The following is a 23,078-nucleotide window of genomic DNA, read 5'->3' on the forward strand; positions in this document are numbered from 1 at the left end:
ATACATATATACACACACACACATACACACACATACATATTCCCCTTTCAAAGAACAGGATCGATAGTCACAGCCTGAAGGCTGACATTTTACATTTCAGTAATGTCAGCCTCCACATTCCCCTCACTACAAGTCTCTTAATGCCCCCCCCCCCCCCTCCAATTAGTTTCCCATTCTGTGCAGCCCACACAGGTTACACAGGAATGCTGTACAATAAATACACCCACTGCTTGAAATCCACACCTGTTAAACCTTTAGTGAACCAGAAAGCATAAATACGGCTATGCACCTATGTACAGCTAAGCCTAGAGCATGGAGGAAAAGAAAAAAAAACATTGATGGGATGTCCTGATACAGAGATTGATTTTTTTTTTTTGTTAACCTATTGAACTAAATATAAAGCCCCACACATTCCCTTGAACAGTCATACACAAAAGCAGCTTCATAGAAAAGGTTTGTAAATGGCAACAATACAGGTTTGTGCAGCTTCAAGTTGTGAAAACAACCAGCTTCTATGCATAGCCATAGCTGGGATTTGTAAATGCTCTGAACTCGCTCAGCCCCAAATACTGGAATTATTACTAGAGCCCTGACAGGCACCAGTCTGCTGCAATACAAGATCCTGATCACACAGTGTATAGAGGACAGTGCCTGTAGGCCTGAATATGTAACTGCAGGTCACATTTACTACGAGTTCACCAACTACTGCAATTGCTCGAATATAACCCACAACCACATCACTAGCAAGCAGCAGGCAAAGCAGATTTATAAGCAAACAGTTTATCAGCGCCAAGGAAATAAAACATGTGATCGCTGCAGAGATTGAACAATGTCCAAAGTCCACAAAGACAATATTAAAAAAAAAAAAGTCAGCGCACATCAAAGAGGGATTAATACAGTCAATGAAACTTCACCACGGTGATATTCCAACTTCGTATGGTGGTGGTTAACGATCACCCAAAGAGAGTAGGAGGGGGCTTGCCAGCTGCCAACAACCCACATTGTGGGAGTAGACAAACTCCTTATGCAACAACAGGCTGCATCCGAATCATGTCAGATGCAGCTGCACTGTCCCAATGTGTCCCACACCTGTGCACTACTCCAAAAAGTGATTACACAATGCCATGCGCCCCTGTGCCACATCACCACACTGTAGCTGTGTATGCTTGGAAAGAAGAGGAATTAACAGATATACCATCCCTGCAGATTAAAGAGGGTGTCTAAGTAATTACATACAACCCCACCCCCCAAAGGCCAGTCTATACTCCAGACTAATGTTACTATGGTGATGTCTCCAATGAAGTACAATTTGAACTTGGGGTCAGTTTTGGAAATTCTAAGCTGCCTTCAAACTAAAATGTAAAGATATATTTAAAGGACACCTGAAGAGAGCGGAATATGGATGCTGCCATATATATTTCCCTGTAAAGTAAACCTGAGACGTTGATAACCGGAGTATTTATACTTACCTGGGGCTATCTCCAGCCTAATGTTGGCTATGAGCTCCCTTGCGGTCCTCCCTGGCAGCTGTGTTGTCCCATGGTGGGGTACAGTAAATTAGTTGTGCTCCACTGAGCATGTGTAGCCCAGTGTCGGGCGTTCCCTTGGCATGCTCCCATAGTTGGGATCATTCTGTGCCTCTGGTGCAGAATTCTCCTGGTCACTGGAGCATGCATTCACCACTTACCAATTTATCAGAGCTCACCACAGGACAATAGAGCAGCCAGGGAAGGAACCCACGGCCGACATGGGGCTTAGGGCTTGTTCAAACTGCAGGCCTTTTCGTTTTTTTGCCCGCGTGCGGTATTTAAAAAACGCCCCCGACTGCGTGAACAATGAAGGTCTATGAGAAGGTTTAATATCAGCGCGGGTAGTCCGCTGTGCGGCTAGCAAAGTGATGTGTGTACCATTTTCATGGCGATTCAATGGAAGGTATAGGAGGGCAAAAAAAAATTCCGAAAACGCGCACAAAAACGCGCAATAAAGGTAATTGCGCTCGCACTTTTAAGAATACATACATTGTATTTATTCTTTTGCGGATCAAAGAGTTCACTTCCTGCCCTTGGTTACCTGGAGTTGTGATTTCATAAACTAAGGAGTCCGAGTATTTTTGGACAAAATTCACAGCCCTGGAAAGTATTAGACTAAGGAGTCAGGCCTAGTGCACACCAAAAACCGCTAGCAGATCCGCAAAATGCTAGCAGATTTTGAAACGCTTTTTCTTCTTTTTCTGCAGCGTTTCAGCTAGCGTTTTGCGGTTTTGTGTAGCGGTTTTGGTGTAGTAGATTTCATGTATTGTTACAGTAAAGCTGTTACTGAACAGCTACTGTAACAAAAAACGCCTGGCAAACCGCTCTGAAGTGCCGTTTTTCAGAGCGGTTTGCGGTTTTCCTATACTTAACATTGAGGCAGAAACGCATCCGCAATCCAAAATCTGCAGCAGCCCGGGAGTATGCGTTTCAGCAAAACACCTCCCGCTCTGGTGTGCACCAGCCCATTGAAATACATTACCCTAGCGGATCCGCACCCGCAAGCGGATCGCAAACCGCAGCAGAGCCGCTCCGGTGTGCACTAGGCCTCAGAGTCGAGTCGTCGGAGGCATTTTGGGTACCTGAAGTCGGAGTTGGCAGTTTCGTAAACTGAGGAGTCGCGGAGTCTGAATATTTTTGTACCGACTCCACAGCCCTGGAAAAGACGCTTTGTAAACAGCTAAGCACAAAAACAAATCGCCCACCCAAGTGCCAGGACACGGGAAAAAATATGCGCCAAAAAGCGACCAACGCAAACAGACACGTGAACGGAATGCAATGTAAGCAAGGCCTAAAGGAAGCACCAGGCAAGTAGAAATGGTCCTGTTAATGTCTCGGGTACACTTTAACCTCCTGAGCGGTATGGACGAGCTCAGCTCGTCCATCACCGCCGGAGGCTGCCGCTCAGGCCCTGCTGGGCCGATTTGCTTCAAATAAAAAGCAGCACACGCAGCCGGCACTTTGCCAGCCGCGTGTGCTGCCTGATCGCCGATCCGCCGCGAGCAGCGGCGAAAGAGGGTCCCCCCAGCCCTGCGCAGCCGGACCAATCAGTTCCGGCCAGCGCTAAGGGCTGGATCGGAGGCGGCTGACGTCAGGACGTCGGCTGACGTCCATGACGTCACTCCGCTCGTCGCCATGGCGACGAGGAAAGCCAAACAAGGAAGGCTGCTCATTGCGGCCTTCCTTGTTTGTTCTGGGCGCCGGAGGCGATCGGAAGAACGCCTCCGGAGCGCCCTCTAGTGGGCTTTCATGCAGCCAACTTTCAGTTGGCTGCATGAAATAGTTTTTTTTTAATTGAAAAAAAACCCTCCCGCAGCCTCCCTGGCGATCTCAATAGAACGCCGGGGAGGTTAAACAATGCAAATTGCCTAGCTTTCCTGCTGATCCTCTAATACTTTAAGCCATAGACCCAGAAAATGCGTGACAATCAGATGTTTGACTGAAGTCTGACTTGATGTGACGCATGCTTGAATATGTATGTGTGAAAAAGTTGTGCAAACCCAATATAGCTTTGTGGAAACGTAATCACATGAAATTTTCCTACAAAAGACAGCTCTGTGTAAGTATTTAATGTTTTTTTGAATTGTTGCTAAACCTGGTTTAACTCTGTAGAAAAAGCCAAAAGGCCTGGATTGCTGAAGCCAGGATTTCTGGCGTTTCCACAAGCCTTGTAACCAGGGCTGTGGAGTCGGTCCAAAAATCCACCGACTCCGACTCCTCAGTTTAGGATTCCACCGACTCCACGACTCCGACTCCTCTAATTTGCATATTACAATTTTGTTGATTAAAAGTATGTAACATGAAATTCGTCTCTTAACTGCCAACGCTTAGGAATTTTACAAGACAACTGAAGTGAGAAGGATATGTAGACTACTATATTTATTCCCTTTAGACTAAAACTAGTCCTTGGTAAGAGTACTTGTAAAAGGTACAAACCGGAACAAAGAACATCTATCAGGCCCTAGGCAATGTAAGTGTGGGTACATGTAAGAATGATGTGCAGGTACTCTGCAGGGGAATGAGGAGATTGTAAACAGACAACACCTCTGTGTTCAATGTGCACAGCATTCTCAGTGGATTCCCTGCAGCTCCGTGGGGAGTGCATATGTATAGTACTACTCTGTAACAAAGTAAACCTGAGACTGATGAAATTAAAGTTTTATACATACCTGGGGCTTCCTCCAGCCGCCTTCAGGATAATCAGTCCCTCGTTGTCCTCCTCCACCACCTGGATCTTCTGCTATGAGTCCAGGTACTTGAGCCAGTCAGGCGTAGTGCGCATGCACACACTCCGCCGCCAGGAGCATACCACACCTGTGCAGCACTATTGCGCAGGTGCAGAATGTTCCTGGCTGTGGGAGCGGCATGCGGCCGGACATCGCTGACTGGCTGAATTACCAGGACTCATAGCAGAAGATCCGGGTGGTGGAGGACAGCGAGGCACTGATTAGCCTGAAGGGGGCTGGAGGAAGCCCCAGGTATGTATAAAACTTTACTTTTCATCCGTCTCAGTTACCCTTTAATTTGTAGTCACCAAACCAAATTTTAATAACATATCAAATTATTTGATTTCATCAGCAAAGGGAGTGCATACATTTGCATAAATCAGCATCAATGCAGAATTATTTCCATCTCATTGACCATCTCTATTAGTGACATGGCTACACATCAGGCTTTATTCTTACAGCATAGATGTTATTTACCGTATTTTTCGGACTATAAGACGCTCCGGACTATAAGACGCACCCAGGTTTAGAGGACAAGAATCGGGGAAAAAAAGTATATATACTAAACCTGATGCGAATATAGGTCGGGGCATCTTGTAGACCTTTTCCCCCAACTGCACTACACTAACCCCTGCTGTCCACCCCCAACTACATTACACTTCACTGCTTACTACACTAATCCCTGCTGCACCCCCCTTACCCCAGCTAGGTTACACTTCCCTACACTACACAACACTAATCCCAGCTGCTCCTCCTTCCTTCCAGCTATGTTACACTACAACAGCAGGGAACTAACAGTGGAAGCTAAACTAAAGGACACTACAGTCACCCAGCATGCTCCATCCTGGGAGTGGGAACAGCTACAATGATCCCAGGTGATGCCCGATACCTCCCTCCCTCAGATGCACAGCGGTGGCAGCATGTAAATGTCACCCAGCATGCTCCATTGCAGGAGCGGTGACAGCTGCAGTGTGCAATGCCTTATATCCCTCTCTCTCTCTGCAGTGGCTCCAGCTGATTGGCACCCTGCTCCTTTGCGAGTGCAGTGACTGCAGCAATGTCCCCGGTGATCCACCGATCCCTCCCTCCCGTGCGCGTCAGCTGCATCGTTTTGTCACTTACCCTGCTCCATCGTGGGTAAAGTGACTGCAGCAATGTCCCCGATGATCCACCGATCCCTCCCTCCCGTGCGCGTCAGCTGCATCGTTTTGTCACTTACCCTGCTCCATCGTGGGTAAAGTGACTGCAGCAATGTCCCCGATGATCCTCCGATCCCTGTATGCGCGGCTGCTTTAGATTTTGTCACGCACCCTGCTCCATCGCACGGGTGCAGTGACAGCGGTAATGTCCCGGGTTCCTTTGATCACTCCCTCCTGTGCGCGGCGGCTGCAGCCCGTTATTACTCAGTCTGGCGTGTCCCGGGAGCCGGCTCTTTTATCCACACTTTGGCAGGCATTTTACTACACTGTAGCAAAGGGGCCTTGTTTGATGAGGTCATCACGCAAGGGACCCTTAAAGCTACAATGTAGTAAAATGCCTGCCTAAGTGTGGATAAAAGAGCCGGCTCCCGGGACACGCCAGACTGAGTAATAACGGGCTGCAGCCGCCGCGCACAGGAGGGAGAGATCAAAGGAACCCGGGACATTACCGCTGTCACTGCACCCGTGCGATGGAGCAGGGTGCGTGACAAAATCTAAAGCAGCCGCGCATACAGGGATCAGAGGATCATCGGGGACAACGCTGCAGCCGCTGTGCTTGGGAGGGAGGGATCGGTGGATCAGGGACATTGCTGCAGTCACTTTACCCACGATGGAGCAGGGTAAGTGACAAAACGATGCAGCTGACGGGCACGGGAGGGAGGGATCGGAGGAACCAGGGACATTGCCGCTGTCACTGCACCCGACATGGAGCAGGGTGCGTGACACATCAGGCTGCAGCCGCTGTGCACGGGGAGCGAGGAGGGGACCACTAGACTGCCAGGGATTCATTTTTGGGGAGGCTGTGAGGGCACATTCGGACCATTAGACGCACCAACATTTTCCCCCTCTTTTGGGGAGTAAAAAAGTGCGTCTTATGGTCCGAAAAATACGGTAGTATATATAAGAGATTCCTGTGTACACATCATATATACAGTCACAATCAGATATGTATATCTGACCTTAAAAATACGGGGACTGCTTTATTGAAGCAGCACAAGTAACTAATTTTGATTGGTTTATTTCATTTTTGTGGACTAAGCACAGCTATTACTGTATATATACATTATTTTTAAGGACTATTATCTAAGAAATAGAACATTTTATCATATTTTCTATTTTAATTACAGTTACAAATTCATTAGGAGTCGGAGCATTTTTTCCCGACTCCGACTCCAGGCACCCAAAATTGCCCGACTCCACGACTCCGACTCCACAGCCCTGCTTGTAACCACACATTTACTACAGTAAAACAAGACAACAACAACAAACAAAATATTTGCAATTATTCAGGTTGGAGTGAGCATATGAGGTCTCCCCCAATGCATCACTGCTGAATATGAAACACCTTTGTTGTCCCTGCAAGCTAAACACACCTCCAGAACGGCTGGAATGCAATGAAGTGTCAGCCTAATTGTACAGAGCCACAATAATCCAACAGGCATACAAACTGTTTCAGAGTGGTTGATCCTCATCAGTGCAAGGCATGGATTAATGTGACTCTATAGATTAGGACTGGAATTACCCAAAGTTACAGACTACCCAGCGAGCTCGTGGTGAACCAAAACTCCTAGGAGTGTGTAAGGGGCTACAAAGGACCAAAAAGTCATCTTACTAAAATTAACTTTGGTTCTTTTCCGTTAGCCGAGCGCAACCACTAGGTGGCGGTAAAACTCAGTTACCCGGGCGCAACTGAGCTAAGTAATGTAGAATGTAATCTCCCTCGCCAGTGATCGCTGGCAGCAGAGTTACATCTTTCCCTACTATCCATGGCAGCCTGGAGGGGGAATAGCAATTAACCCTGCTGGGACTTTGCAGGCCGAGGGGGATTACATTCTACATTACTTAGCGCCACCTAGGGGTTGCACCCGGCTAACGGAATAGTACCTTAGCTTTTAAGCAAAACAAAAGTGTGCCTTCTTAAAACAGAAGGTATTTGCAATAATTCAGGTTGTAGTGAGCATATGCTGTCTCCCACAATGCATCACTGCTGAATATGCAAATCATCTCTGTTGTCCCTGTAAGCTAGCCACACCTCCAGAACCACTGGAATGCAATGATGTGTAAGGTCCCATGCACATGCCTCTGCATACTATACAGCCCAATCCCACATAATCCAGTGCTGAGGTCAGTAATTTAGGAATCATGAAAAGCCATTTTACAAAATTATTTTTCACATATTCTGAACAAAAAGAGCTTCTGTGACCAGAGTTCATCAAGAGAAGAGAACAGAAGGGGATGTTTTACTACAAGCCCCCCAGAGATCTGCTTTCATTTCACTGTAAGAGCTGCTGCACATCTAAGCTTCAGCCACATCTGGCCCACAGTGGTGTTCCATTGAAGTTCTCTGAAAGCAGCAGGTTATATCTGCAGTGCTGGGAAACCCGCGTAAGCATTACAGCTATGATATGAATGCAATGCACTTCATTATATCCAGTCTGGGGCACGCTTCTGCTGCCCTTAATGGAGACAGACACCACTTGGTGTAGCCGAACAATCGATTCCTCTCTGATTGAAATAGATTGCCTGTTTACTTGGGTGATGCTGAGGTTGGAATGTTAGTAATATTAAGCTTAAAACTTCCCCACTAGCTACTGCAATTTAAATATTTGCGATATTATGATCGATATTAAAGTGCAACTAAAGTGAGAGGGATATAGGGGCTGCCATATTCATTTCTTTTTAAACAATACAAGTTCCTAATGATATTCTACCTCTAATACTTTAAGGCATAGCTCCTTAATAAGCATGCAGACCAGATGTTTGACTGGATTTGATGAATTGACATATTTTGGATCACTTTTTGCGCAGAAATCCTGGGGAAATTTAACACCACAGAGGTAAAGGCTATCCGGGGGTAACGCAATAAATTATTACCTACCTGGGGCTTCTTCCAGCCCCTAGAGGTCACATGCAGGAATGAGCTCCAAATGGATTAGTGGAATTGGTGCACCTGATGGGGCTAGTGCAGGAAGCTATTGCAGACATCAACAAGTACATTTTTACGCGTTACGGCTGCAATGCGTAAAATTTTTCGCATTACACCAGTAACGCGTAAAAATGTACTTGATGTCTGCAATAGCTTCCTGCACCAGCAGGGATGCGTAAAAACGTACGCATGGCGGCCGGCCGACTCCCAGCCGGCAAAAACAAAACTAGCTGGCAGCGGGGGACCAGAGGAGCCATGAGTGACTGCGAGGGCACAGGATGGCTGCAGGGGGCTGGTAAATGCCCCAGGTAAGTAAAAACATTTTTTTTTCTCTGTCTCTCAGAAAAGGTTCCCTTTAACTTTCCCTCACCAGCCCCATCAGGTGCACCAATTCCACTAATCCATTCGGATTTCATTCAGAGCTCATTCCTGCATGTGACCTCTAGGGGCTGGAAGAAGGCCCAGGTAGGTAAAGATAGATTTATTGCATCGCCTCGGATAACCTTTAAGGTAGTGATTCCCAACCATTGTGCCGCCAAACATTTATGCATCACGGCAGCCCCGGCTATGTGTCGCTGCTCACCGCGTCCCCCTCATACTTCTGAGATCCGCCCCCGCTTCGTCTATTTAGAGCAGGGCTACAAAAAAAATGGCCGCCAATGTCCACAAATGCAGACATGGTGGCCATTTTTGTAGCCCTGCCCTAACTATACATGCAGAGAAGCAGGAAGGGAGAAAGCGCTGGAACATTGAGCTGGTGAGTGACCTTCCACCAGCACATGCTACTGAGGGCACCTCCCTCCTAGCCACCTATCCCGAGGGCACCTCCCTCCTAGCCACCTATCCCGAGGGCACCTCCCTCCTAGCCACCTGTCCCGAGGGCACCTCCCTCCTAGCCACCTGTCCCGAGGGCACCTCCCTCCTAGCCACCTGTCCCGAGGGCACCTCCTCCTAGCCACCTGTCCCGAGGGCACCTCCTCCTAGCCACCTGTCCCGAGGGCACCTCCTCCTAGCCACCTGTCCCGAGGGCACCTCCTCCTAGCCACCTGTCCCGAGGGCACCTCCTCCTAGCCACCTGTCCCGAGGGCACCTCCTCCTAGCCACCTGTCCCGAGGGCACCTCCTCCTAGCCACCTGTCCCGAGGGCACCTCCTCCTAGCCACCTGTCCCGAGGGCACCTCCTCCTAGCCACCTGTCCCGAGGGCACCTCCTCCTAGCCACCTGTCCCGAGGGCACCTCCTCCTAGCCACCTGTCCCGAGGGCACCTCCTCCTAGCCACCTGTCCCGAGGGCACCTCCTCCTAGCCACCTGTCCCGAGGGCACCTCCTCCTAGCCACCTGTCCCGAGGGCACCTCCTCCTAGCCACCTGTCCCGAGGGCACCTCCTCCTAGCCACCTGTCCCGAGGGCACCTCCTCCTAGCCACCTGTCCCGAGGGCACCTCCTCCTAGCCACCTGTCCCGAGGGCACCTCCTCCTAGCCACCTGTCCCGAGGGCACCTCCTCCTAGCCACCTGTCCCGAGGGCACCTCCTCCTAGCCACCTGTCCCGAGGGCACCTCCTCCTAGCCACCTGTCCCGAGGGCACCTCCTCCTAGCCACCTGTCCCGAGGGCACCTCCTCCTAGCCACCTGTCCCGAGGGCACCTCCTCCTAGCCACCTGTCCCGAGGGCACCTCCTCCTAGCCACCTGTCCCGAGGGCACCTCCTCCTAGCCACCTGTCCCGAGGGCACCTCCTCCTAGCCACCTGTCCCGAGGGCACCTCCTCCTAGCCACCTGTCCCGAGGGCACCTCCTCCTAGCCACCTGTCCCGAGGGCACCTCCTCCTAGCCACCTGTCCCGAGGGCACCTCCTCCTAGCCACCTGTCCCGAGGGCACCTCCTCCTAGCCACCTGTCCCGAGGGCACCTCCTCCTAGCCACCTGTCCCGAGGGCACCTCCTCCTAGCCACCTGTCCCGAGGGCACCTCCTCCTAGCCACCTGTCCCGAGGGCACCTCCTCCTAGCCACCTGTCCCGAGGGCACCTCCTCCTAGCCACCTGTCCCGAGGGCACCTCCTCCTAGCCACCTGTCCCGAGGGCACCTCCTCCTAGCCACCTGTCCCGAGGGCACCTCCTCCTAGCCACCTGTCCCGAGGGCACCTCCTCCTAGCCACCTGTCCCGAGGGCACCTCCTCCTAGCCACCTGTCCCGAGGGCACCTCCTCCTAGCCACCTGTCCCGAGGGCACCTCCTCCTAGCCACCTGTCCCGAGGGCACCTCCTCCTAGCCACCTGTCCCGAGGGCACCTCCTCCTAGCCACCTGTCCCGAGGGCACCTCCTCCTAGCCACCTGTCCCGAGGGCACCTCCTCCTAGCCACCTGTCCCGAGGGCACCTCCTCCTAGCCACCTGTCCCGAGGGCACCTCCTCCTAGCCACCTGTCCCGAGGGCACCTCCTCCTAGCCACCTGTCCTGAGGGCACCTTCTCCTAGCCATCTGTCCTGAGGGCACCTTCTCCTAGCCATCTGTCCTGAGGGCACCTTCTCCTAGCCACCTGTCCTGAGGGCACCTCCTCCTAGCCACCTGTCCTGAGGGCACCTCCTCCTAGCCACCTGTCCTGAGGGCACCTCCTCCTAGCCACCTGTCCTGAGGGCACCTTCTCCTAGCCACCTGTCCTGAGGGCACCTTCTCCTAGCCACCTGTCCTGAGGGCACCTTCTCCTAGCCACCTGTCCTGAGGGCACCTCCTCCTAGCCACCTGTCCTGAGGGCACCTCCTCCTAGCCACCTGCCCTGAGGGCACCTCCTCCTAGCCACCTGCCCTGAGGGCACCTCCTCCTAGCCACCTGCCCTGAGGGCACCTCCTCCTAGCCACCTGTCCTGAGGGCACTTAATCCTAGATATCTATGCTGAGAGCACTTACATCTTGATACCTATAATAAGGGCACCTACGCCTGGCTACCTATACTGGGGGCACCTATGACTGGCTACCTACTTACCCATATCTACCTATACTGAGTCTGAGGGTGTTTTATTTGGGGGGGCATGTGTGATGTGTCACGGAGATCTGAGCATTTGGCGTGACTGCTTTATGGGTCTGTCTGTCTAAAGGTCATAGTTACGAACATAATTTCAAAACAAAAAAAACCGGGAACTGAATAGTGTATGGCCAGGTTAAGTGGAGGGTTTTTGGAAATTAAGAGGGGAGTGGAAACCCACACAAACATAGGAGAACATGCAAACCTGACTGCAGAAGGAAAAGGGGATGCAAAGATATTGGGTTGTTCCTTCCCCCACTATCGTCACAACTGGGAGGATGCATAGTTCAGAAGGTCTAGAAAATCATAGCTAGTCATAATTTTAATAACTTTACAGACAGGTTTGTGTATCCATAACATAGGCAGTAATTTTGTTTGGTAATAAACAAGTTAAATGTCAAAGAACTCTAACGTGTCAGTTAAGTAACTAGATTTAGAAAAACATTTATTTTAATACTTCAAATGTTACGGGTTTTCCAAAACATAAAACCCCCTCTAGTCCGCTGGCAAATACCTATCTGTATGAGTATTGCAGATCAACTGTATTTCGGTTTTAAAGAGAACCCGAGGTGGGTTTGAAGAATATTATCTGCATACAGAGGCTGGATCTGCCTATACAGCCCAGCCTCTGTTGCTATCCCAAACCCCCCTAAGGTCCCCCTGCACTCTGCAATCCCTCATAAATCACAACCACGCTGCTGACAAACAGCTTGTCAGAGCTGGCTGTGTTTATCTCTATAGTGTCAGTCTGCTGCTCTCCCCGCCTCCTGCAGAACTCCAATCCCCGCCTGCATACCTTCCCTCCCTGCTGATTGGAGGGAATGGACGGGGGCACGGACCGGAGCTATGCAGGAGGCGGGGGAGCAGCTGAGACTGACACTACAGATGTAAACACAGCCTCACAACACGGCTGTGATTTATGAGGGATTGCAGAGTGCAGGGGGACCTTAGTGGGGTTTGGGATAGCAACAGAGGCTGGGCTGTATAGGCAGATCCAGCCTCTGTATGCAGATAACATTCTTTAAACACACCTCGGGTTCTCTTTAAGGACAAAAGGATTAGCTTTACACGACACCTGAATGGAGAGGGATATGGAGGCTACCATACTAATTCAATTTTAAACAATGCAAATTGCCTGGCTGTCCTGCCACAAATACTTTTAGCCATAGACCCTGAATAAGCATGCAGATCAGGGGTTTCTGACTGAAGTGCGACTAGATTCGCTGCATGCTGGTTTCAGGTGTGTGATTCCGACACTACTGCAGCCAAAAAGATCAGCAGGATGCCAGGTAACTGGTATTGTTTAAAAGGACATAAATGTGACAGCCTCCATTTCCAGCTCAGTTCAGGGGTACTTTTAAGTACAAACTGATGCTTGAGTGAAGCAATGTTGTCTGAATACAACAGGATCTCATTTTTTCCCTCATTCTGTAATGCACAGCATTTTCATTGGCTGAAATTATGTTTTTATCAATTAAGGCACATCATAAGAAAGGGAAAACCATGCGAATAATAGACACTTACCCCTCTTTTGCTGGCCTCTTCATTCAGTGCAGTTATCCATGCCTTCAGCCACTGGCTTCTCCAACTATTCAAGGACAAGATCCAGGAGAGCAGAGAATCCACCTCGCTGTGCTTGCCATATTGCGATAATCTGGCCTTCCGGTTCCACCATCCTACCCACACATTCTGGAAGAGGTACAAAGCAAGCGTGACCACGGCGGCAATGAAGAGGGTTACCAACGTGAGCCACTGAGGGTCTCCAAACCAAGACATGACTGTGTGGTCAACACCTCGAAAGAGGTCACCAAAGAACCCTCATGAATGAGGAAGTGTATTCCCGTAGCCGTGCAGAATTCCTTTGGGGTATCTCAAACAGGCATAAAATAAATGAAGGGCTGTACAATTGCCATTTCTTACGGTTTCAGAAAAATCAGACGTCGGGACTCCTCATGAGAAGAAGGAAGGAGTGGTAGATCTGTATCTCCCGGTGCGAGCAAGTGGAAGTGGTTGCTGTCAGAACCAGAGTTGGAGTTACTGGACTGTATCCCAGCATGCCTGGTCCTCTGTGGTGACAAGAACTCAACTGGCATAGATGTAGCGAAAAGTCCCTGGATCCAGATCCATCAGAGGAACATTGTTTTCATCATTTTGTTGCCGGAGGGTGAATCCCTGGAACAAACTAGCTCATTTTCTCCTCTTCCGCGATACCTTTCAAATTAATGAACTGTGGAATGTTTAGGACTTCTGGAAAATACGTCTTTTCAGTGGAATTGTGCCGAATTCCCGTTAGTTCCTCCGCAGAGAGCAGGCCAGGGGATGTGGAGGCGCAGGGGAACAATTCAGAGGAAGACACTGCAACAAGACATCACACACCAGTCATAAAACACTAAATAAATAAAGCATTAGGCAAGCTTCAGTTTACAATACATAATCTGTTTTGGCAGATGAGTCACAGGATAGGGTATCAAACACGCCCAGGGAGCCCAGAGACAAGGAATGACCTGAAAAGGGAGATTATAGGACTTATTCCCACTAGGAACGATTCGATTTCACAAGTGCGTGCGGTTTGCTGGTTGCAAGGATGCAGAATTTATCAACCCAGTCATGGTACTATATCACTATTAAAGCAATTTCTAATAAAACCAATGGAAGAATGTAAAAAAAAAAAAAAAAAAAAAAAAAAAAACCACACAAGCACAAACAGATTGAAGAGAAAAAGCATCAGAAATCGTATGGTAAAAAAAAAAAAAAAAAAAAAAACACCCACGCATTAGATGTTGCAGTGGAAAAAAAGCCCTAAAAAAAATGTTCCTTAAAGGAAACCTGTAGTAAGAGGAACATGGAGGCTGCCATTTTCATTCCCTTATAGCCAGCTGCCTGACTTCTGTGCTGATGCTTTGGCCTCTAATACTTCCAATCACATATAACTCTGTTCTGACACTACTGGCTGCATGCTTGTTGCAGGGGTGTGACAAACTAAAGTCAAAAGCTCAGCATAAAAGCCAGGCAACTGCCAGTGTTTTTTAAGGGTAGGAAAATAAACTGGCAGTCTCCATATCCCCACTCACTTCAGGTGTCCTTGAAGCCTCTTCACTGAAGCCTGGTAAACCCCCCCCCCCGCCCATTTAGAATCTGGTGGTACCTCCCAGGGCTGTGGTGTCGGTGCAAAAATCTCCCGACGCCAACTCCAACTCGTCAGTTTATGAAACCTCAGACTCCAACTCAGACTCCGGGTACCCAAAATGGCTCCGACTCAGACTCCTAAGGCTGCATTTCCACTTGTGCGGTGCGAATCGCCGCGGTAAAAATTCGCATGCGAATTTCGCAAGCGGGTCTATGCGAATTTTCAAGGGAATTTGCATGAAAATTCGCATGGATGATGTTGTATGCGAATTTAACCATGGCAGTGCTGGTGTGCTTTTCCATTGTTTCTATGCGAATTTGCATGAAAATTCGCATACCAAAACCTCATGCGAATTTCCTATTAAATACATTGTATGCGATTCGCATAGCGGCTCTGCCATGCAAATTTTTTCTGCACAGAAAACGCAAAGAAATCCTGACAAGTGGAAACAGTCCCATTCACTTGTATTGCTATGCGAATTTGCATGTGAAAAACTCATGCGAATTCGCGATAGTGGAAATGGGCCCTCAGTCTAATACTTGCCAGGGTTGTGGATTTTGTACAAAAATCATCTGACTCAGACTCCCGACTCCTCAGTTTATGAAATCACCGACTCCAACTCCGGGTACCCAAAATTGCTCCAACTCAGACTCCACAGCCCTGGTACCTCCTCTAGCAAACAAAGTTAGGAGGTAGACTGGCGGTGGGGACTTGCATAACACAGGGGTAGGGCCAGGGCAGTCTTATGGAGGTGATTTTGGAAGACCAGGATATCTGTATCCAGACATTCAAGGTAGGAGGTTAGGTGTAGATTTATGAAGGGCTGGAGTCTAAGCAATTTTTGGGTACCAGGAATCAGAGTCTGATGATTTTTGTACCAATTCCACAGTTCTGGTAAATATTAGGCTGAGTCGTCTAAGCAATTTTTGGTACCTGGAGTTGGTAGTTTCATAAATCGATGAGTCAGATGATTTTTGTACCGGCTCCACAGCCATGGATTTATAATTTGTGCAACATGTAGGGTATCCTTTAGGGCTCAGACACACTATAAGTGCTTTTCTGAGCGCTTTTTGGCCTCCAGCGCTTTCTGTGAGCTTTTTTTTTTTTTTTTTAAAACCGCTCCCTTTGACTTACATTGAAATAGCAGAAAAATCGTGATCTACCATGATATTACCGCAATTTTAATGCAAGTCAATGAAAATGATTTTTAACCACTTCGCATCCAGACCTTGTATCCCACTTATGGACCAGAGCAGTTTTTACATTTTAGCCATGTCCCTATTTAATCAGCAATAACTTTATCCCTACATATGACACCTGAATGAAATATATATTGTATTTTTCCCCAAGACAAACCAGGCTTTCATTGTATGGCATTTGGGAAAAAAAAATAAATAAAGAGAAAACATTTCTCAGTTTTACCAATTCCAGTTTTGTGATAAAAAGTAGAAAAAAAAACACTTTATTTTTCCTGTCACAATTTATGTTGAAGATATTTGATTTTGAAATAATGCTATAGGGTGCATTTTTCACTAGGATTTGAGAAAATAAAAGTATTTTTAATAGTAAAAATCAATCTTGTTGGTTGAGGGAACATATATTCCCCTTCGCCAATTAGTGCTGCATCAGATAGTGCCAGAGGTGTGCACAGGAGCAAGCCCAAACATGTACAGCTGGGCTTCTGCTACAAGACGTATTTCTACGTCTTCGTGGCTTAGATGAAGTCACAGAGGGCATAGATCTACTGTAGTGGTGGATAAAGTAGTTAAAAAGCTTTCAGAAGTCTCTGGAGGCCAAAAAGCGCTCAGAAAAGCACTTATACTGTGTCTGAGCTCTTAGTGTACAAGTTTTTTTTTCTAAATTAAAACCTCAGCATTCAGTAGAAGTTGCAGTGTTGGCACTTGATAACTAAGTAGATATTGGGTTGCAGTTTGAGCGCTCTCTCTAAAAAGGGTTTGCCATCACTGACAGAATGTGTGGTAAAGTGTCCTGCCAATCCACACTGCCAAATGTGAGGAGCTGTGGTGTCCTCTTCTGTCCACACAAAAAAGACAACAGTATAGCAGGGAGCAGGACATATGATGGCTAGAAGGGGGCAACGCAAATACTTTATGCAGCTTGAACATGGAGAAATCAAATGCAACCACAACACATTTGATTGGTCCATTTTCAAGACGCATACATTTATATAAAAATCTGCCTAAAATTTGCATCATCTAAGACTTATTTGCATCTCATTGATCATCTATGCCACAGATAATGAAGAAGTGAAAAAGACAGAAAAGTCTTGAGGTGCGTACACACATGCGACTATAGTCGTTTGTAACGATCGTTCCCCGATCTTTACCAACGACGATCGTTACAAAAAACGAACCACCGACTATTAAGGCAAACGACGAACGAGCCAAATCGCTACACAAGAAAGTTCTGTCTCGGCGGATTTTAACCAACGACGATCGTTTGCAAAAGTACTACATCGTTGGAAACGGTCGTTTGTACTAGGCTTGACATGCGCATTTCACTATTTCTCTGTGAAACTTCTCATTTTTATGCGCAGGCGCAATAGTTGCTTTACGTAATGTAACGTTCGTTCTAACGATCAGATCGTTACACACCTTTTAAAACTATCTTTACTTAGGTCGTTCTTTCATCAATTAAAAGTTCGTTCGTCGTTCTCAACGAACGATCGTTGTCGCATGTGTGTACGTAGCATTGCTCTCACAAGACCAGTTCCCAGCATGGTCAGGGTAATATTCGGACGCTGTGCAGAAAACTGGAAAGGTTTTGTTTACTCAGCTGCAATCTATTTATGGCAAAAGGCATATCTGTAGCATGTTCACTGTGCGTCAGGTTACCACAGCAACCAACCCCAATGGCAAAAGGACAGCTTCCCCAGACTTCTTCAGTAAAAGATTTACACACACACAAATTTACTAAAACAAGTCCATTATAGAGGAAATGCATCAAGATGAAAGAATTCCCATGAACTGTGTATACTATTAAAGTCTATGGACAGTTTCCAAAGAGCCATAAGTGTAAACACCGGAGTGCGGTGCATCGCAGCACACATGTGCTGACCGACGGGAATCCCACTGACTTGTTTCCTTCCTGCAGGGAGTACGTCACTGAGTGGGAGGCGGCGCTATCAATATGGACACCGTCACCGCACTCTGCTTCAGGGTCATAGGATTGTTGTTTGTTGTGTTGGGTTGCATCAGGAGCATTGCACCGCACAAATCAAGTGTAAAACCAGCCTCAAAGTACTGAGTAGATAAGTAAAACAAAAAGGTAGACAATCAAGAGCCCCCAATTGCGTATTATTGATAATACAATGTATATATGGTATGTAGTGAAGAATACTCAAGTATGGGTTGCAAAGACCAGGCAACAACTCAAAAAGCAAGAGGGGAGATTAGGCCTGTCCCCACTCAGGCTGAGAAGTCGCTCTCCGTAGCACTAGAAGAAGGGTGGTCACACCCATCCACCAGGTGAATAATCATCACTTAGGCCCCATTCAGACTGCAGAACGCGGACCGCAACACATGCGGACCGCAACGCGTACGAACGCACGCCATCCGCGTTCGTATGCGTTGCGTGGCTGATCCCATCACTGAAAAGTGAATGGGACAGCCATGCGTTTTATACAAAAAATGCGTGCAGCATGCGTTCCCGGACCGCACAGGTCCGGAACGCATGCAGTGTGAACATCAGACATTGCACTCTATGCAATGTCTGATGTCGTGCGTGTCGGCCACCTGCACGCGTTTCCAAAACGCGGCTGGAAACGCGTGCAGTGTGAACGGGGCCTTAGACCAGTGGTTCTCAAACTAAGGCCTGAGGGGCGAATGTGGCCCCCTGAGGCTTTTTTACCGGCACCCCCACACACAAATTCTACTACTTATAGATGCGGTCAGTCGCTGGTTTCCAATCGAATTCCACATCAGGCGACACTGCTGTCCACTGCAGGTTGTCACCTGGGTATGCTTCACTGTCTGGTCCACAAAGACTTCTACATCATTTTATGTATACTCCAGCCCCCTAAAAGTCTGAAGCACGACCCAAAATGTTTGGGTAACCCTGACTTAGACAATACAGAGGTGCCAACAGAGTAAAAGTATCACTTTAAAAAAAGGTATAAAATGAGGGGCAAGGGTGGACTTACCTCCCCGACAAAACACAATTATTGTATAAGATCAAGAAAAACGTATTCTTACTCCAAAAACAGTTAGCAACGCGTTTCACAGGTCTCAAACACGCTTCCTCAGTGAAGCGCTTCACTAGCGTGCACAACTTGAAAGTTGCTCCTTGTGTTTTTTGTCTGAGGAAGCGTGTTTGAGACCTGTAAAACGTGTTGCTAACTGTTTTTGGAGTAAGAATACGTTTTTCTTGATCTTATACAATAATTGTGTTTTGTCGGGGAGGTAAGTCCACCCTTGCCCCTCATTTTATACCTTTTTTAAAGTGATACTTTTACTCTGTTGGCGCCTCTGTATTGTCAAAATGGTGAGCGCTAGTTGGTGATCAATAAAGTTACTAGTCCCTTTACAAGTAGGCCAATAACAGAAGTTAAGGTGCCCATTAACAGTACAATATTTTCCTCAGATGCGATGATTCCATCAGATTTGTGTTATCTTAGGTAATCGGAAGGTATCCATCAATTGTTCCCATAAACTAGAGTGATTAGGGCACGTTCTCTTTTCAGATAGGATTGTAAAATCCAATATTCTGATCTGAAAAAAGCATATCCCCTGAAATCTAATAAAGCACAGACCCCAGCATCAAGCACCAGCGGGGACCGCCTGATATAGTGCAAACCGGTCCAAAATAGTGCAAACCTTCCCCCTAAGATACTTACCAATCCTACAGTGACGTGTACCAGCCTTCCTGTACCTCCCCGCAGGCTCAGAGCGGTTTCCCGGCTTCCCCAGTGCACGGAAGCCAGAGTGGCAGCTGACCCGCATCAGGTCATGTGACACACTGGCTTCCGTACACCGCCGCCAGAAGCCACTAGGATTCTGCCAGGAGGAACATGGAGACTGTCAGACATCGCTGGAGCCTTGCTAAGTATTTTAATGCCTGTCAGCACCCACAAAAATCCCCCTAACAGAGGTCCCAGTTACCCTACAGGCATGCTGGTTAGTTGAGACTTCCGGCTGCCATTCAGGCAGCCGGAAGTCTCAACTAACCAGCATGCCTGTAGGGTAACTGGGACCTCTGTTAGGGGGATTTTTGTGGGTGCTGACAGGCATTAAAATGGGTAACGGGGACTCTGCTGTATCAGTATTTTATCCTGCAGACAGGCTTTGTGCAATGACATCAGCATGTGAGGTGCCGGGTTCAGCAGCAGGCACAGTGAGGCAGCAGGTTGGGCGCAGTTGCTTACTCTACATGTGTGAACGCTGGGAGACTCCGTATGCAAATATTTACCCATCCACCACCGAGACAAACACGGCTTCCTCTCCATTTCCTCATGTAAATATAGCCATGTCATGGAGTGTCCGATTCCAGCTGCTGCCTGCTATTTGCAAGGGAAATCATTCATGCTCTCCCTGGCACTAAGTCACCTGCTAAATGAACATGTCAGGATGTTCTGCAGGGCAGAATGCTGGATAACAATCAATCATACTTGTAACCATCACCTGTAAAAAAAAAATAAATAAAAAAAAAATAAAAAGCGATTCTCTGGCATGTATCGCAAATCACCAGCGATTGCTAGCACTTTTACCAGCGCTAATGTGAAGTATACAGCAGTGATCTCACTGCCGCGATCGGTGGCGTGTTCAACGCTTTTTCAGGAGCGATCACAATGTTAAAAAAAAAAAAAAAAAAAAAAAAATTCGAGATTGCTCAAAAACATCCAATGAAAAACAAGCGTTTACTATAAAAAAAATTGCCGCCGCAAAAACACTACCGATAGCCTGACTTTGGTCATTTTCAAAGCAATTGTGTTTATTACGGTTATATAAATATGTGTATGTATTACCTTTAGGAATTAATTTTTTACCAGATATCCTCCAGTAGAAGTCTAGAAATACAGGTCCGATTAATTTGTATGGCAGCCTCGGCTCTAGACTTTTGGACATTATCCCCCTGATCCTTTCAGAACTTGTATGAGCCAAAACCAATTCCGGTTTGTACTTGGCAAAAATAAAGGATTTGGATTAAGAAAAAATATAGGGATCGACATATGGACTACCTAAATTTGACTTGTGGCCTCTCTTGCTCCCTGTGTGAGCAGCAAAGCAGCTGCAGCAGAGCACATATACCTACTTAGTGTTCTCCCCAGAAATTATTTCCAGCCGGGTGGCATGAAAAAGTAGCCGGATGGGGCAAGATGACAGAATGCAGGGCCGGTGCTTCTGTGCATAACTCTGCTTACAGCATAGGAGGAGGTGAGCCGATGACAGCCGGGTGCTCACCAAAACTACCTTGGTGGAGCACCTGGCTAAAATAGCCTGGGGAGAACACTGCTACTCCAGCGCTGGCTCTTCCCTCCTCTTTACTGCAGCCAGTCAGAGTGCTACAGTCTCCCTCCAGCACCTAATATCTGGAGTGACGCTGATGCACGCTTACCTGCTGCAGGGATGTGTGTGGGTGATGACGGGATAAAAAGGAAGAGTTTGTACAGTAATCTGGCCAATAAAATATGCAGTGATCTAAAAAAAAAAAAAAAAAAAAAAAAAAAAAAATTTAAACAAGACCCTGCCAGTAAGGTACTTTCAATAAACGTATTGCAAAATGTACACTTGTGCACTGCACAAAAGATTTTCTCTACAGCTTCAATGACCTTAGTTATCTTCAAAAACAACGCAATAACTAGACGTTGCCTAGCAAAGTTTAATCTAACGTGTATACAAGGCTTAAAGCCTCGTATACTTGCTTAAAGTCGGCTGATAATGACCACGTTAGCCCATAATCAGGTGTGTATGGCTGGTTTCACACTACATATTGGCGGTAGCAGTGTGCCCACCGCATCTCACAAGCAAAAACAGGCCTTCAGGAAATAATGCGTTAGTACACGGTATTCCATCTGGCATTCGGCCAAGCAGACGTGACACGCGCTTGTGTTCACTTCTTGCTATGGGTATACGAAAGCGTAATTTAAAAAATATGCTTCCACGCATGCGCACCGCAACACCAACGTGCTTAAAGAACCTTGCATCGCCACAGACTAACATGACTGCATTATTTCGGGCACTTCCGGCGCAGCTTACCGCAACGTGGGAAGTATGAACATCCCTATAGGGTTTCATTAGGCTGCGGTAGCAGTGCTTCAAATTGCTGCACCGCCCCAGTGTGAAAGGGCCCTTAAACGACCCTCCCGGCAGAACAACTGACCCAAGCGGTGGATGATTTCTTTGATCCTGTCGCTTTGCCATGTGTCATCGTGCAAGCAGCGCTCAGTCTTCCCTCCACCCCCCCCCCCCCCTTCCCCCTGCATAGCAACAGAACGATTTGTCAGTAAGACAGCTGATAGGAGTCTGTACAAGCCAGCCCAGCGATGTCCTGACACCAGATTGGTGACATACATGACAGGTGTGTGCGCACCTTAAACGCATACCCACACCCAATTTCGATTGGACATTACTACCACTTCCATGTACAGTAGTAGGAGAGCCAACCTATACAATCTGTTCACAATCTTCAAAATTTGTTGGCTCTCATACTCTGAAAGTGGTAAAATTGTCCATTCACTGGCCAATCTAAATTGGATGTGTGTACACACCACAGGATATGGAAAAAGGCTTTTTTTCAGGGATTAGTCAAACCACGGTATTCAAAAGATGAACGATAATAAGTGATAACACTGAGGGAAAGCATTTAAACCTGAACTCTTGCTCAGGACAGAAGGAAAAATTGGTCTGATCTTTCATTTTCCAAAGACTTTTATCTGACGTGTGTACCCACCTTTAGTCATTACCAGTTTTTGGACAAAAAAGGAAAGGAGGACCACTCTAGCCTATACAATCACCACGGACGCTTGCCATGTACAGTATTGTTAACCCTTAGGCTAGGGTCACACTTAGAATCACACGAGTTTTCCCCATAGCATAATCGCATTTGTTATCCAATGTGTTCTAAGTGTGACCATGCCCTTAATTCTAGAGTTCTCCTCTCGGCCAGGGATGCACCCACTTCAGCTTTCTTATTACATGTGCAATTCTTAAGATATCCTCACTTCCTGTGTTGTCTCATATACAGAAGACTAGAAGCACAAAATAACCGTCCAGAGTCAGAAAAAGAGAAGAAAAATGATATTTTCAGTATTTAAGGAGTGCAAGATGGCAGCCCCCATGACACACATAGCGCACATTCTGCAGCTCTGGATAGCTAGGTCAGATGGCACTGTTCATTATTATTGTATTTATTATCCTAATTATACATTTTATTTTTTTTGATATCCAAAGGTTTTATTTTATATTCAAACAATTATAAAGTAGATTGAGGCCTTGTTCACATCTAAAAACGAACACATTTTGCGCTTTTGTGCACTTTTTTTTAGCACCTCCCAGCGCTCCACTGCACACTGCGTTTTTGTTAAAAGCGCTTTTCTAAGCACTTTT

At 47.3% G+C, this 23,078-nt stretch overlaps 1 protein-coding gene across 1 annotated transcript in view; it reads right to left on the reverse strand.

Annotated features, from left to right (window-relative positions):
- The window catches only part of C2CD2 (C2 calcium dependent domain containing 2), a 142,312-nt gene that overhangs the window by 91,388 nt on the left and 27,846 nt on the right, over positions 1-23,078 (reverse strand). The window contains exon 2 of the mRNA XM_068270393.1: positions 12,912-13,742. Within this exon, the coding sequence (XP_068126494.1) occupies positions 12,912-13,163 (252 nt within the window). The 5' untranslated portion in view covers positions 13,164-13,742. The remainder of the gene's footprint in view (positions 1-12,911; positions 13,743-23,078) is intronic.

Source organism: Hyperolius riggenbachi, chromosome 2 (assembly GCF_040937935.1).
Source record: "Hyperolius riggenbachi isolate aHypRig1 chromosome 2, aHypRig1.pri, whole genome shotgun sequence".
In the NCBI taxonomy this organism is placed as follows: Eukaryota; Metazoa; Chordata; class Amphibia; order Anura; family Hyperoliidae; genus Hyperolius; species Hyperolius riggenbachi.